Source organism: Notolepis coatsorum (assembly GCF_963971535.1).
Source record: "Notolepis coatsorum genome assembly, chromosome: 10".
Classification (NCBI taxonomy): Eukaryota; Metazoa; Chordata; class Actinopteri; order Aulopiformes; family Paralepididae; genus Notolepis; species Notolepis coatsorum.
Genome location: NC_140174.1, coordinates 31,664,941 through 31,680,071, shown reverse-complemented (window position 1 = coordinate 31,680,071; position 15,131 = coordinate 31,664,941). Strand labels below are relative to the sequence as shown.

Below are 15,131 nucleotides of genomic sequence, written 5' to 3'. Positions count from 1 at the left end.
CTTGTTGCCTAGTAACATGTACAGTGTAGATACTGTACTGAAGACACATGCATCACGGTTGTGTTTGGAACCCAATTTGCAGACAAGGCGAAACGGCAGACAGGTTTAAACCCAAAATGGGTATATTTAATAGAATGGTCAATGTCCAGGCAGGGGTCGATACACAGGGGTGATACTCATAATGTCCAGGCTGTGCGTGGGGGCAAGAGAGTCAGACAGACGGGTCAGAGCAGGGACAGGGGTAGTCAGCCAGGCAGGTGTTCAGAGCAGTTCCTTGTGAGCCAGCCAGTTTCTCCAGGTCTTCGCCGAGCAGGCTGAGGAAAGAGGACAAGAGTACAAAGTTAGACACGGTCAAAGAACATGAGATCCAGGCGAACAACTAGAAGCATCAGAAGAGAGAATACAAGCAAAGTAACACGACTAACTGGTAATGAGAGTTTACGATCTGACAGCTTCTCCACGTCTGGGGCGGGGTTAGCCTTTAATCGGCGTGGTTTATTTCACATTGTATATGCACCATGAGACCTTCTCTCTCTGTGAGAGGTAGATGAGGAAGAGATCGAGGGGGAGGGAACAATCTCTTTTATACCCTCTTACCTGACGTCAACCACAACAGCCGCATCTCCTTACACCTACAGCGCCCTCTTGTGGAACAGTTAAGCAGTTACATACTATCATATTAACACATAAACTCAACACTCCCACTTATGGATGACGTGTATACTGTACAACTTTTCCAAAAACAACTTTTCAAAGAAAATAATACAGTTCAAAACATCAAAAATAATATGGCAGTCAATATTACATAACAGGCAATATTTTACACACCAAACATGACCTCTGCAAATCTTCTCAATTTCAGTTTGGAGACAGGCTTGGTCATAGTGTCTGCAACCATGTCGTCTGTAGGACAGTAAACAAGTGTCATCCTTTCTTCTCTGATGACAGATCTGATGAAGTGATATTTTATATCCACATGTCGGCACACAGGGTTTCTAGCGAGTGCAATGGTTCCCTGGTTGTCTTCATAAACAACAGTTTTCTTATATACATAGGTATCCATTCCTTCGAGCAGTTGTCTAGATAAATACATTCCTGTATTGTCATAGCTAGAGCCATATATTCGGCTTCACAAGTTGATAGTGCCACTGTGGGCTGTTTCTTTGTTTTCCATGAAACCAGTGAGCTGTCTGTACCCAAACCCACACAATACCCTGTGGTACTTCTTCTGTCTGTGGCGTCTGCCGCCCAATCTGCATCACTATAGGCTTGAAGCCCTAAGCCCTCGCTGCTCTTTCTGAAACAAAGCTGTTTTTCTGCTGTGCCTTTGAGATAGCGAAAAACATGTTTTGCTGTAATCCAGTGCTCTTCTGTGGGATCAGCAAAATGCTGTGATAATTTACTCACTACAAAACATAGTTCAGGGCGAGTACATGTTGTCAAATAAATGAGGCTACCTACAGCTTCTCTGTACATTTTTACATCTGTCAATTTCTGAGCATCCTCTTGGTAGTCTAGCTTTTGATCACATGGTGTTTCCCTGGTTCTACATTCTTGCATGTCAAAACGTTTCAGGATCTTTTCCACATATCTCTTCTGGGATATTTTTACACAACTGGCAGACTGTTCGAAGTCCATGCCTAGAAAATGTTTTAACCTACCTAGGTCTTTCATTTTGAATCTGGTGGAGAGCATACTTTTCACCTGCTCTAGGTTTCTAGTGTTGTCTGCTGCGATGATTAAATCATCCACCCAAATCACAATTATCACTTTTCCTGACTCTTTTGACTCCTTTGAGTAAACACAGGGGTCTACTGGGTTCTGTATGAAGTGATCTTCAATTAGACAGGTATGAAGCATCTCGTTCCAATTTCGTCCAGACTGTTTCAGGCCATCAGGAGACACCATGGCCTCTTTAAAGGTCTGAGGTACACCACTCACTACTCTGTAGCAGTAATCTATATATCTCCCACTGCATGAGGCACGTGACATCACCCTAGGGTGCTTCCCATCATCATCCTCTGGGGGTTGTTGACTGTCTGTCTGCACGTCTGTGCTCAGTACACTAGGCTGTGGTGTCTCTCTTTCTTCACACCCTACTCTGGAGTCCAGCTCTGGCTCCTGTGTCTGTGTCTCGTTCTCACATGTTGTCTTTGTGACAAATTTTACTAGCCTGTGTTTTTGCACTTTCCCTTTACCGGGATAGTAGACTAGAAAAGCGGGGCTGCCCTTGTCGTGCCCTACAAAGAGTCCTTTTTCACACCTGGACTCGAGCTTTCCTCTGTCCTGCTGGTAAGCATAACACAAACTTGTGCATTCTGGCTAGATCACACTTTTTTCCTGTGGTGCCCGTGTGCTTATTAAAACACAGATTTCTGGTGTAAGCGGCTTCTTGTACCGCATAATGCCATAGACTCTTGGATAAGTTACCATCTATTAGCTTACACCTAGCCATTTCGAAAAGAGTGCGTCCTTCCCTATCTGCTATCCCGTTCTGGTGCGGGAGTAAGGACAGGACGTCTCGTGTCTTATCTTGTTCCTTCTCAACAGTGATTGGAACTCTCTATTTGTGAACTCGGTTCCGTTATCGGATCTCAAGCATCTTATGTTGCCATAAGGGGCTACATCTGCAAGGAATTTCTACGTGGCCTGGAGTGTGTCACTCTTTGCTTTGAGAAAGTAAACAAACACTGCCCCTGTACACACATCTGTAAAATACTGTACATATTTAAAGCCACCTATGGACTCATTGCTTACTGGACCGGCTAGATCTGTGTTAACTAGCTCAAGTGGTATCTTTACTTTTTCCTCGTTTGAGTGAACTTTCCCTTTATACACACATCACATTCCTTGTTAGGTCTATGCTTTTCACCGTTAATGTGCATGCCTACTGTCACCGCTTGCAGCTTCAGTATATCCTCGTAATTACAATGACCCATGATCTCATGCCATGTCTGAATATCATGACTGACATTACACATATCAGTTTTGTTACATTCTGTTTGTAGATAATACATTCTCTTGTACACCTCTATGTTAAATCTCGTACCATCAGGTTCTACAAGGACATCTTTACCTTCATTGAAGAACACTTTGGCACCGTTTGCAGTAGCAGATTTTACAGAGAATAGTTCTTGTGGGAACGAGGGTATGTAGAGAGCGTTCTTTAACGTCACTTTACACCGGCGCCCCTCACTGTTTATGAGGCATACCTGTGCGTCTCCTCTCCCCTGCGCCAACCCGAATGTGCGCTTCCCGTCTGCCAGCTCCATGCTGTGTCTCTCCGGCTAGAAGGTGCTGTCAAAGTTCTTGAATCGGTTCCTATCGTTGATGATGTGGGACGACGCACCTGTGTCCACGACCAGTCCCTTCCTTTGGACCTGCTGCTGCTGCGTTGACTGGGTGACGTATGTTGTCTGCGCCCCGAAGATGAAGTCTTCTCTTCCCGCTGCTCTCCGGGCGTCGTCTCGACTCGCCTCACGTCCACCGTTGCCGCCATCTTGTCCACAGCCGCCATCTTGTCCACAGCCGCCATCTTGCACGTGCACATCCCGAAGTTCCACAGAAACTGCACCAGACTGTTTTTGTGCATTTGTCTTTTCGGTGACCCTTTTCTCCACATCGCCAACACGCCATCTCCGTCTGGGGTCCGGTCTTTATCCTCGGCGCTGCTCGGGCCTTCATCACCCTCAGCCCTGATGATGTATTCAGTCACAGTCTCTGTGTTCGCTTTCTTCAGTGCGGTCAGTGTTATATAGAGGGATACGATCCGGGGTCTACCCCTGCCGATGTAGTGTTCTCTTAACACTTTTAGGCTCTCTCTGCCTTTGTCCTTTGTGTCGCGGAATATCAGCCCCAAGCTTGTGTCGTCTAGGAGTGGTGCTAACTAGCAGTATGCGTCTGCATTTTGCTTGATATCCTGGGCTTGCGCTTCCGCCGTTACTTCTCCCGTGGGGGCCGTCAAGATCGTTGTCTTCAGTCCCACTCCGTGCATGCAGCACAACATTCGCTCTTCCCAGATCTCGTAGTCTTCTGCCCTTCCGTTAAACGAGGGCCACTTGCTCCTTCCACTTGTCGCCATCCTCTTTTGATGGTAGGCGTAGCTTTAGCTCCCGTTAGCCTAGCCTTAGCCACGCGGTGCTCCCGCTGCTAACCTAGCCTATACTTTCAGCTAAACTAGCTACCTTTATTATTTTGCTCTTCCGTGATCTGGGCCCATAACCTGTTGACAGAGTCACCTGGGGAGCAACAATAATAGGTTCATGACGACAAGGTCCTTCTTTAGCCTTTAATCGGCATGGTTTATTTCACATTGTATATGCACCATGAGACCTTCTCTCTCTGTGAGAGGTAGATGAGGAAGAGATCGAGGGGGAGGGAACAATCCCTTTTATACCCTCTTACCTGACGTCAACCACAACAGCCGCGTCTCCTTACGCCTACAGCGCCCTCTTGTGGAACAGTTAAGCAGTTACATACTATCATATTAACACATAAACTCAACAGTTATATTCCATGATGTAATATGCCCACAGACCTCAGATCAGCTGCCTTGCTGAACACCACACCTGCACCTACTTGACCACAATGAGAGCGGGAGAAGGGGGAAAAGAGACAGAGAGAGGAAGGAGCACTGCCAGGCAGGAACCATGACAATATGGGACAGACCTTTCAGGAATCTTCAGATTTAGCAGTTGGGGAGATGTTGAGCCAAATCAGATCTCAGAACAGTTCTCCCAGGATAAAGCGAGGGATAGTTTCACCAATCACCACATCACCTCCATGGACCATGAGTGAGGACCACTCGTTTTACAAGCCATCACACACACACACACACACACACACACACACACACACACACACACACACACACACACACACACACACACACACACACACACACACACACACACACACACACACACACACACACACACACGTCTGGCAATCCCGAGGTTCCCGGTGCGATTCCCGCTCCTCCCGGGTTCAGCGTGTCGATGTGTCCTTGAGCAAGACACTTAACCCCTAATTGCTCCCGATGAGCAGGTTGGCACCTTGCACGGTTGCCTCCGCCGTCGGTGTGTGAATGTGAGTGAATGTGTGAATGAATGGGTAAAATGTGAGTAACAAATTGTAAAGCGCTCACACACACACAATTAGAATTCAAAATATTTTCAAGTATTAAATCACATTGGCAGTTCTGGACATGAATCCACTTGACATTGCTGACCAGTTTATTAGAAGGCCGGCTGTGTAGCCTGAGGTCACAGTGACCTGCAAGTGGAATGCTACATTTCAAAACTAGATCTGAAAATGTCATAAATGTCATTGAACATGAAGCCAGTCACTATCTTCAGATCATTGCCAACCAAAAGAAAAAGAAAAACTGCATATCTTAAATACATATGAATATGAGGAAAATGGATACAATACCTTAGTTTGTTTTTGTTGAGTGGAGAGCCAAGAGCATTATACAGAAGAAGAACTCTACAAGTTGTTGGTCTGTAGACTGTAGCATATTATGGGATATGAAAGACTGATTCAGTAAACCCTGTTTAACTGCTAGGAAACCACCACTGTGCTTACAAGACAGCTTTCCATCTACCAGTGCTCTGTTTGCACCCGCACCAGTTGCCTGGGTAACAAGGGAATCAAAATATAGGCACAATGACAAAATACCAGCGGTATGTGTATGTCTGTGTGTGTGTGTGTGTGTGTGTGTGTGTGTGTGTGTGTGTGTGTGTGTGTGTGTGTGTGTGTGTGTGTGTGTGTGTGTTGGGTCGGGTGGTTGTAATGTGACACCAAGATGAAACACACAGGCATCAGCACATTCCTATGAGCCTACTTTAGCTAGAGAGAGAGAGAAAGACAGTGAGAGAGACATTCAGAGGGAGAGACAGAGAGAGAGATACATAGAGAGAGACACACAGAGAGAAATAGATACATAGAGAGAGAGAGAGAGAGGAATAAAAGGGAAAAGGAAAGAGATTAGTGGGAGAGAGAGACACACAGGGGAAAATGTGAAGGGTGTGGATAAAGGAAAATGGATAGAGAGAGAGAGAGGAGAGAGCGAGAGAGGAGAGAGAGAGAGAGAGAGAGAGAGAGAGAGAGAGAGAGAGGCAGGAGGGAGGAAGAGAGAGAGAGAGAGCTTAGCCTGCTGCAGAAGCATAATTTACTGGTCTGACCGCAAGAGAGAGAGAGAGAGAGAGAGAGAGAGAGAGAGAGAGAGAGAGAGAGAGAGAGAGAGAGAGAGAGAGAGAGAGAGAGAGAGAGAGAGAGAGAGAGAGAGAGAGAGAGAGAGAGAGAGAGAGAGAGAGAGAGAGAGAGAGAGAGAGAGAGAGACTTTGAACCACTTCAACATTCTGGCAATTATGAACAAACAGGAAATGCGTGTTGCTTGTAACAGATTGAACTACAATTCAAAAGCATTGTGTCAAAGAATGTGTGATTCACACACTCTCTTATATACTCTGTTAGTATATCTGACTCCACTAGACATCTCTTATGACTGATGAGTGTATGTAGCTACGGTAATATACTGGTAGGTCCTGTACCATAGCTAATTCATGCTAATATATTCGTAGGTCCTGTACCATAGCTAATTCATGGTAATATACTGGTAGGTGACCTATAGCTAATTCATGGTAATATACTGGTAGGTGACCCATAGCTAATTCATGGTAATATACTGGTAGGTGACCTATAGCTAATTCATGGTAATATACTGGTAGGTGACCCATAGCTAATTCATGGTAATATACTGGTAGGTGACCCATAGCTAATTCATGGTAATATACTGGTAGGCCCTGTACCGTAGCTAATTCATGGTAATATACTGGTAGGTGACCCATAGCTAATTCATGGTAATATACTGGTAGGCCCTGTACCGTAGCTAATTCATGGTAATATACTGGTACAGTAGGTGACCCATAGCTAATTCATGGTAATAGGTAGGCCCTGTACCGTAGCTAATTCATGGTAATATACTGGTAGGTGACCCATAGCTAATTCATTGTAATATACTGGTAGGTCCTGTACCGTAGCAAATTCATGGTAATATACTGGTAGGCCCTGTACTGTAGCTAATTCATGGTAATATACTGGTAGGCCCTGTACCATAGCTAATTCATGGTAACGTAGGTCCTGTATTATACTAACGGCTGCAGAATGTCTGACCACTAAGGCCTTGTACAGACGAAAATGATTTTGATCTTTTTCGTTTTCGTTTAGTTTTCATTTAAAAGAAGATTTCCGTAAAAACGAAAACGTCTCAAGATAATAAGTGCGTGCCACAAATTTACAAAATAAATATCTTTCCTGTTTTAGACGTCGCTCTTTTATTTTGAAAACTCCCGTATTTTGAGCTACCGTAACGTTAGTTTTCCAAAGGAGTGTGTTACGTACGTGGGTTGTGCATTATCATTATTGCCATATATTTTAACACCATGTAGCATCAGGGTAATATATTATTTGTGTTGTTCTCTTGTGTGGTGTTGTGTCATCTCCTAATCGCCTGTTTCTGTTCCGCAGATGCCACTCATCTCCCTGATTGGATTGGTTGCACCTGATTGGTGCATCTTCAGGCAGGCAGTGGAGATGGGTGGTTAAAAGAGTGGGAGGTGACACACATCGGGGCGCCTCATTGAATCACTGCCACCGACCAGAGTGGAGTGTGGAGGTGGCCGCTAGTTTGCCACTATTGAGTGGATACTTTTGTAGTCTAATTGTCAAAACCATTAACCACTGTGTGTGGGCAATATTATTGTGTTGGTCTTGTCTTCCACTGTTGTGTGCTTCCCTAACAGGTGGGATTATTATAGTATATATTATTGGCCTCTGCGCCATCTCCCTCCATCAAGGGATATATATATATATACTGTAGTGTTTTAGTGCTGGGTGGTTCCCAGTGTTTACCTTTGCTTAATGTTGTTTGTCTTATTTGTATATTTCCTGTTTGTTCTCCATTACCCTTTGCCCTTGGTTTGAACAGTGGGTTTCAAGCCCCACTATAATAAATATCATTTCTCCTTTGGGAACAGTGGAGGTTTAAATCCCTACCCTGTATAATAAATATAATTTACTATTTGGAACAATGCCTTGTGTTTATTTCTTATCTGCTCGGGACCGTGCGTAGTGCACTACTGAAGGGGCTGGTTTTCACATACAGCCCGCTTCAGCTTATATTTTATATTGTCATTAGACATTACTATGTGACATGGGGGCTCAATGCCGGTCTTCTGTGTACGTTTGACATAGGGGCTGTTGGTGAGAGGTAAGGTGGCGTTGTTTATTAGTATTTATGTATCCATGCCGTGTTTTTGTATAATAATTAACCATTCATGTATGCTCTTAACCAGATCTCTTTTTTCTACCACATAGGTAACAGGGGGGTCACCTGCCTGGTTAGGGGGTGGGGGGCACGAGTCGTGATTCCGGTGGAGCGCGCAATGAAATCGGTAAGCGACTGAAGATATGTGTAGCCCTCATCCCGTTAGGGGAGTAGTTTAGCTGGGATAGGCTAGAGTGACACAGGTGATCCTAGTTGAGTGGTTAGGAACATTTGTTATTGTTTTCATTTAGTAGATGTGGTCTGTTGGATTGTTTTGGTTAAGAGGTATAAATGCAGAATGTGTCTATTATTATTGCGCACGGTCATGGTTGGCTAAGTGAGGACATTATATATTTTTTGGGTGTATCATAGTCACGCATAAAGACATATTATGGCTGCGTCTGCGTTTGTTTTGGAGGTCTTTGTAGTGGATCCGTCAGAGGATCATTTGGACGGTTGCACTAAGGCGGAATTATGCCTTATTGCTAAATATTATAATATTTCTGTGCAAAGTTCCCAGTCCAAGGCTGATTTGAAGGCGGCTGTAATAACGGGGTTAGTGGAGCAACAGGTGTTCAGCACGGCTCGGGGAGTGGTAAGTCATAGTGACTCACTGTTAGTGGACCAGGAGGTTAAAAACACTGGCGATAAATCTCCCTTAGGTGATCTTAGCCCAGAGGGTGGTGCTATTAGGAAAAATGGTAGTACTCCCAGAGCTGAAAGTAAGGGCGTGGGCGATTCAGATAAAGAATCCACGTCTTCTGGCCATAAGCGCTCTGACCTGCGTTTTGCCTGTCTCCAGATGGAGGAGAGAGCGGTTTTGCGCAGGGAGGAGAAAGACAGGGAAGAGAGAGAGAGAGACAGGGATGAGAGAAGGGAGGAGAGAGACAGGCTGGAGAGAAAGGAGATGGAGGAGAGGGTCGGGCTGGAGAGAAAGGAGGAGAAAGACAGGGAACTTCAACTGGCCATAGAGAGGCTGAGGTTGGAGGCTGGGGCTGGTAGTGGTAGTGCTACCCCCTCTCCAGCTGGAGTTTCCCCGGCTCACTTTAATATCGGCCAGCACGTTTCTCTGGTGCCCATGTTCCGAGAGTCAGAGGTAGAGGCTTATTTTTCTGCTTTTGAGCGGATTGCACATGCTCTGCATTCTCCACTTGCACAATCTGAAAGTAGGCACTTCCGGCTGACTTCCGGTTGCCAATGGTACTTCCTGTCCCATCCAAATACATTGGTTTTAGCTACTTTTCTCCCCTTATTTAAACAACTTTGTCGTCACAGAGAGGCAATGAAACGTTTGTATTATTATAGTATAGAATGTATTTAATAAGCAAACGTTTGTCAGCAGGGTTTTTGGGCTGTATTTCATGTAAAAACGTTTACTGTTAGTTTCCTTGCTCAGCCAGCATTAGCTAACAGAAGCTAGTGGTTAAACAGGCCGGATTAGCTTTGAGCTAACTATCTTTCCCGACCCATGTATTCATTCCATTCTAAACATAATGTTAGTTTACAAAACATGACCTGTCTATATAACGTTGAGGAACAAATTATAAGTGTGTGGGTGTGTGTTTTGGTGAACATTGGACTGCAAACAGAAAATGCATCACAGTTAGACAGTAGCTACTGTTAGCTGCCCTTCCAGATTAGCTTTGAGCTAACTATCTTTCCCGACCCATGTATTCATTCCATTCTAAACATAACGTTAGTTTACAAAACATGACCCGTCTATATAACGTTGAGGAACAAATTATATAGACGGGTAATGTTTTGAACAACTAACGTTACGTTTAGAATGGAATGCATCGGCAAAGATCGTTAGCTCAAAGCTATTCTGGCCAGTTTATCAACTTCCTGTCATTTAGAAATATGATTTTATAGTGAAAATCATTACCAAAACGTCCGGAAAAACCTCACGGGAGCATTATAGACTGTCATACAAATGTACAAATGCTATAAGGTGGCAAGAAATGCACTATAAACAATACTTTGGGTCAGGAAAGATAGTTAGCTCAAAGCTAATCCGGAAGGGCAGCTAACAGTAGCTACTGTCTAACTGTGATGCATTCGACAGACAGACCGGCCCAGGCAGTTCAGCGTCGCGGAGCATTTAGCCTGCTGGCTACCTAGCTCCACTCGGGAGCTCCAGCAGCTTGTCGATGTGCTAATAGCCTCAGCAACCTAACGTTAGCTGGCTCCAGCAGATCGACAAGCTGCTGGAGCCAGCTAACGTTAGCTTGCTGAGGCTATTAGCACATCGACAAGCTGATGCTGGTTGAAGTGGAGCTAGGTAGCCAGCAGCTAACGGTAGCTGGCTCCAGCAGCTTGTCGCAAAGAGGAAGAGTGGGAGGAGACATCTATATGGTCCGTAGCCGCCATTTTGTCTGTGGCCGCCGTCTCGTCCATGGCCGTCATCTTGTCCATGCGCGTATCGCGCGCTCTGGTCGTGTTTCTTCATGCACGCTCTGTCTGTGTGCCCCGTGGATTTGCAGAAGCTACACCAGACAGTCTTTGTGCAGTCGCTTCTCCGATGGCCTAACCCTGGACACCTTCAAATCCGCTCTAAAAACACACCTCTTCACCAAGGCTTTTCCCCATCAGTTAGTTTAGATTAGATTAGGTCCATTATCCCTTACCTTCCCTAATCCCTCATTTTTCCCCTTCCCCCCCCCCCCTATTTTCCTTGCCCTATTTTTTGTCCTGATTGTGAAGCGACCTTGGGTTCTATGAAAGGCGCTATATAAATTTGATCTATTATTATTATTATGTAACGGACATTGAGAATAACAGCAACACTACTGCACACATTGAAATTGCGATTCTAATAGATTCTAACATTTTCAAATCGATGCAGTTGAATTGTCACCTTAGGTTACTGTTAATCAATCTGTTGGTCATTAATTGTGTCGGTCTGGCTCACACAGTCACAGTACGTTAGCTAGGTGTCACGTGGCTAGTGTTAGCAAGCATCAGGGGGCTAGCTAGTAGCTAGCAACAGACGGGCTAATCCACCACAAATGGCTCCATGATATACTAGTCCATACAAATTCACTCAGTCATATGGTGCTAATGCATTTTTACATTTACCTGGATTTCCTTGTGGAATGTCTTCAGATGTCGTTTGAGATTAGTGGTGTTTTTTAATTCGATTACCACATTTCTCCCCGGGCTGAGCGGGCTCTCCTCGTGTTTAACTTTTTTCAACGATATATTCTGTAGCTCCTTCGAGCTCTATATATCTAAAGTATGCCCAGAGGTCTGGTCTTCGTTTTCTTCCAAGCCCACGGGATAATGGGTCATTGTTGAGACGACCCTGTTGCTGTTGGCCCGCGGCCGCCATTGTCTGACTGAGGGGTGCGGCTCAGCCGGAAACGGAAATACTGACATAATAATGAATTATTCGAAAAGTTATAATTATTTTGTCTCGTCGGGGCGGCTACGTGGCGTAGTGGGCAAGGCGCTCGCCACGAATGACGGAGACGCTGGGCTTGCCTGTTCGAGCCCAGTGCTCCACATTGCTTTCAGTTTAGCTGGCCGTCCATACTGATACACATTGGCCGTATCAGGGGGTGGGAAACTGATGGGTGGGGATCGGGCGTTGTGGACAGCGACTCCTACAGGTCGGTTGGTGCGCCTGCGCAGTAGAATCAGGAAGTGTCGGGGGCAGCGTGAGCCTCCCACGCGTTACTCCTCGCCACTGAGAGATCGAGCTGCGCAGGTGAAAAGATGCGACTGCTGTTACCTCAAGTACCGGAGGGGACTTGTGCTATGTATGACTTAGTCCACATTGCAGCCGGCTTGTGGGAGGCAAGAAACGGCGTTCGTGACAGGGGAGGGTTGAATTGGATGATACGAAATTGGGATGGGAGAAAAATAGAAAATGGGAGAAAAAGTGGATCAAAAAAAATTATAATTTTGTCTCGTCTTGTTTTAGTCAACAATATCAACATACATGAAGATACATTTGTCCTGGTTTTTGTAAATAACATTTTTGTGTCCTCAGTTGTGGTCAACGTTATTTAATTAACTATTTAGTCACGTTAGCGTCACGTGGTCTTCAATAACGTGACGTCACGTCTCGTTGTCGTCATGAAAAAAACCTTTGTTGACGAAGATCTTTCGTCATAATTTTCGTTGACAAAATTAACACTGGTGTATACGTGTATTTGTGTGTGGTGTGTGCGTCTGTGTGTGTTTGTGTGTGTCTGTGTGGTGTGTGTGTGTGTGTGTGTGTTTGTGTGTGTGTGTGTGTGTGTGTGTGTGTGTGTGTGTGTGTTTGTGGTGTGTGGTGTGTGGTGTGTGTGTGTGTGTGTGTGTGTGTGTGTGTGTGTGTGTGTGTGTGTGTGTATGTGTGTTACCCCCCCGCCCCCGCCGACAACTACCCCCTCAGGACATTACTGTTAATGAGAATGTTTTCTTAGTCAACTCGTTTGGTTAAATAAAGCTTAAAAAGGAGATTGTGTCACACTGTAATAGTATAATTATGTAGTGTAATAAAACAAGGGGTTGAATAATAATGTAAACAGTTTTGGTATTTTCATGAAGCATTTTATTGCCCGTTGTAAGCTGCTCTTATAAACTTAGTGAGCTGGTGAAGTCTGTCAGCTCCTCATGACCTCAACCTTAACATGTGTATCATGATAGAACGAGAGATAGAGAGAGAGAAAGGGAGAGAGAGACAGAGAGACAGAGAGAGAGACAGAGAGAGAGAGGGAGAGGGAGAGGGAGAGGGAGGGAGAGAGATTGCTTTCTATTATATGTATGTGTTTACTCTGTGAGTACGAGTTTGTGTGTGTGTGCGTGTCATGTGTGCGTGTGTGTATGTGTTTTGTATGTGTGATGTGTGCATGTGTCATGTGTGTGCGTGTCGTGTGTGTGTGCGTATGTGAGTGTGTGTCAGGTGTGTGTGTGTGTGTGTAAATGTAAACATGTGGGAACAGCCCCTGCTCTGGTTAGCGTTTGATCCCAGTGAGATTTGCTGATGAAGCAGTGAGAGGAGGTGCTGATGGTATCTGGAGCCCCGAGAGAGGAGGTCCAACCCCTCACTGTGTCCTCACTGAGAGAGGAGGCCCTCACTGTGTCTCACTGAGAGAGGAGGCCCTCACTGTGTCCTCACTGAGAGAGGAGGCCCTCACTGTGTCTCACTGAGAGAGGAGGCCCTCACTGTGTCTCACTGAGAGAGGAGGCCCTCACTGTGTCTCACTGAGAGAGGAGGCCCTCACTGTGTCCTCACTGAGAGAGGAGGCCCTCACTGTGTCTCACTGAGAGAGGAGGCCCTCACTGTACTGTGTCTCACTGAGAGAGGAGGCCCTCACTGTGTCTCACTGAGAGAGGAGGCCCTCACTGTACTGTGTCTCACTGAGAGAGGAGGCCCTCACTGTGTCTCACTGAGAGAGGAGGCCCTCACTGTACTGTGTCTCACTGAGAGAGGAGGCCCTCACTGTACTGTGTCTCACTGAGAGAGGAGGCCCTCACTGTGTCCTCACTGAGAGAGGAGGCCCTCACTGTACTGTGTCCTCACTGAGAGAGGAGGCCCTCACTGTGTCCTCACTGAGAGAGGAGGCCCTCACTGTACTGTGTCTCACTGAGAGAGGAGGCCCTCACTGTGTCTCACTGAGAGAGGAGGCCCTCACTGTACTGTGTCTCACTGAGAGAGGAGGCCCTCACTGTGTTTCCACTGAGAGAGGAGGCCCTCACTGTGTCTCACTGAGAGAGGAGGCCCTCACTGTACTGTGTCTCACTGAGAGAGGAGGCCCTCACTGTGTTTCCACTGAGAGAGGAGGCCCTCACTGTGTCTCACTGAGGAGGGAGGGAGCGACCGGATGGAGGGAGAGATAGCTGGAGGGATAGCTGTTGTGTGGCAGTGAAAGGGTTAAACTTTTTTTACCGTTACGCATATAGACTGCCCTTCCAACTGAAAAATTTCAGGATAGAATAAAAATATTAGGTAAAGAGAGAGAGATGCCCCATATTCCATTGCAGTTTGCACGGCCTCCTCAGCGTGCCTCTCCGCGGACCTATATATTTTATGCATAGCGTGGGTGGTGGTGATGATGATGATAGAAACCGCTGTTGAATGCTGGTATTACACTCATTGAGGGACACGAAGAAGTCAAGTCCGATGGGATTTGGGAATCTCAAATACAAATCGGGATTGGAATAAAAAATGCATTTATATTAAACAATACAGAATAGACAGCACTTCTTGGGGTCTGTAGGGTAAGCACTTATTCCCTCCCCCCTGAACATTTATGGAGATGTATGGGCCTTTTAAGTCAGTGATAAAAGTGTCTTTCAAGGATAAGTGAGCTCCTGCACTGATTATTATAGTTCAATATTCAATATTTGATCACCAAAACCCCCCAAAAAGCATAAAAAGGGGGCCCCCGCCCGAAAAGGGCCCTTAAAAATCGTGCTCGTACGCGCGCTCGGTTAATATATACACACAAGTGTAGTGCCCTTTTCAGCCTTTGAGCACCTGCCCCTCTAAAGTCCTGTGCACGTCCCTGATTGTCGCAGTGAAAGGGTTAACAGTTTGGTAGTGCGGCAGTGAAATGGTTAAACATTTTTGCTAATATGAAAGACGCCCCCTCCCCAAAAGAGGTAAAAAACAAGCGGGTCAAAACATTTATATATCCTTCTTACCTGTAACTATATATAAACCAACAATTTCAGACACCCCTACTGGACTGTACCATCGCAACCTTGCAGACGTGGCTCTCACTTCAGTCAGTGGCTTCTGGCTAGCCTTGTGCAAGGTCATGCCTGAGAGCCTTACTGCATTATATTCCATTATATTTGTGTCGGCAGG

At 45.7% G+C, this 15,131-nt stretch overlaps 1 protein-coding gene across 1 annotated transcript in view; it reads right to left on the bottom strand.

The window, feature by feature from the left end:
• The window catches only part of LOC311235524 (kelch-like protein 10), a gene marked incomplete at both ends in the record, with an annotated part of 131,213 nt that overhangs the window by 77,023 nt on the left and 39,059 nt on the right, over positions 1-15,131 (bottom strand). The window contains one exon of the mRNA XM_084322992.1: positions 222-314. Coding sequence (XP_084179118.1) covers positions 222-314 — 93 coding nt within the window. The remainder of the gene's footprint in view (positions 1-221; positions 315-15,131) is intronic.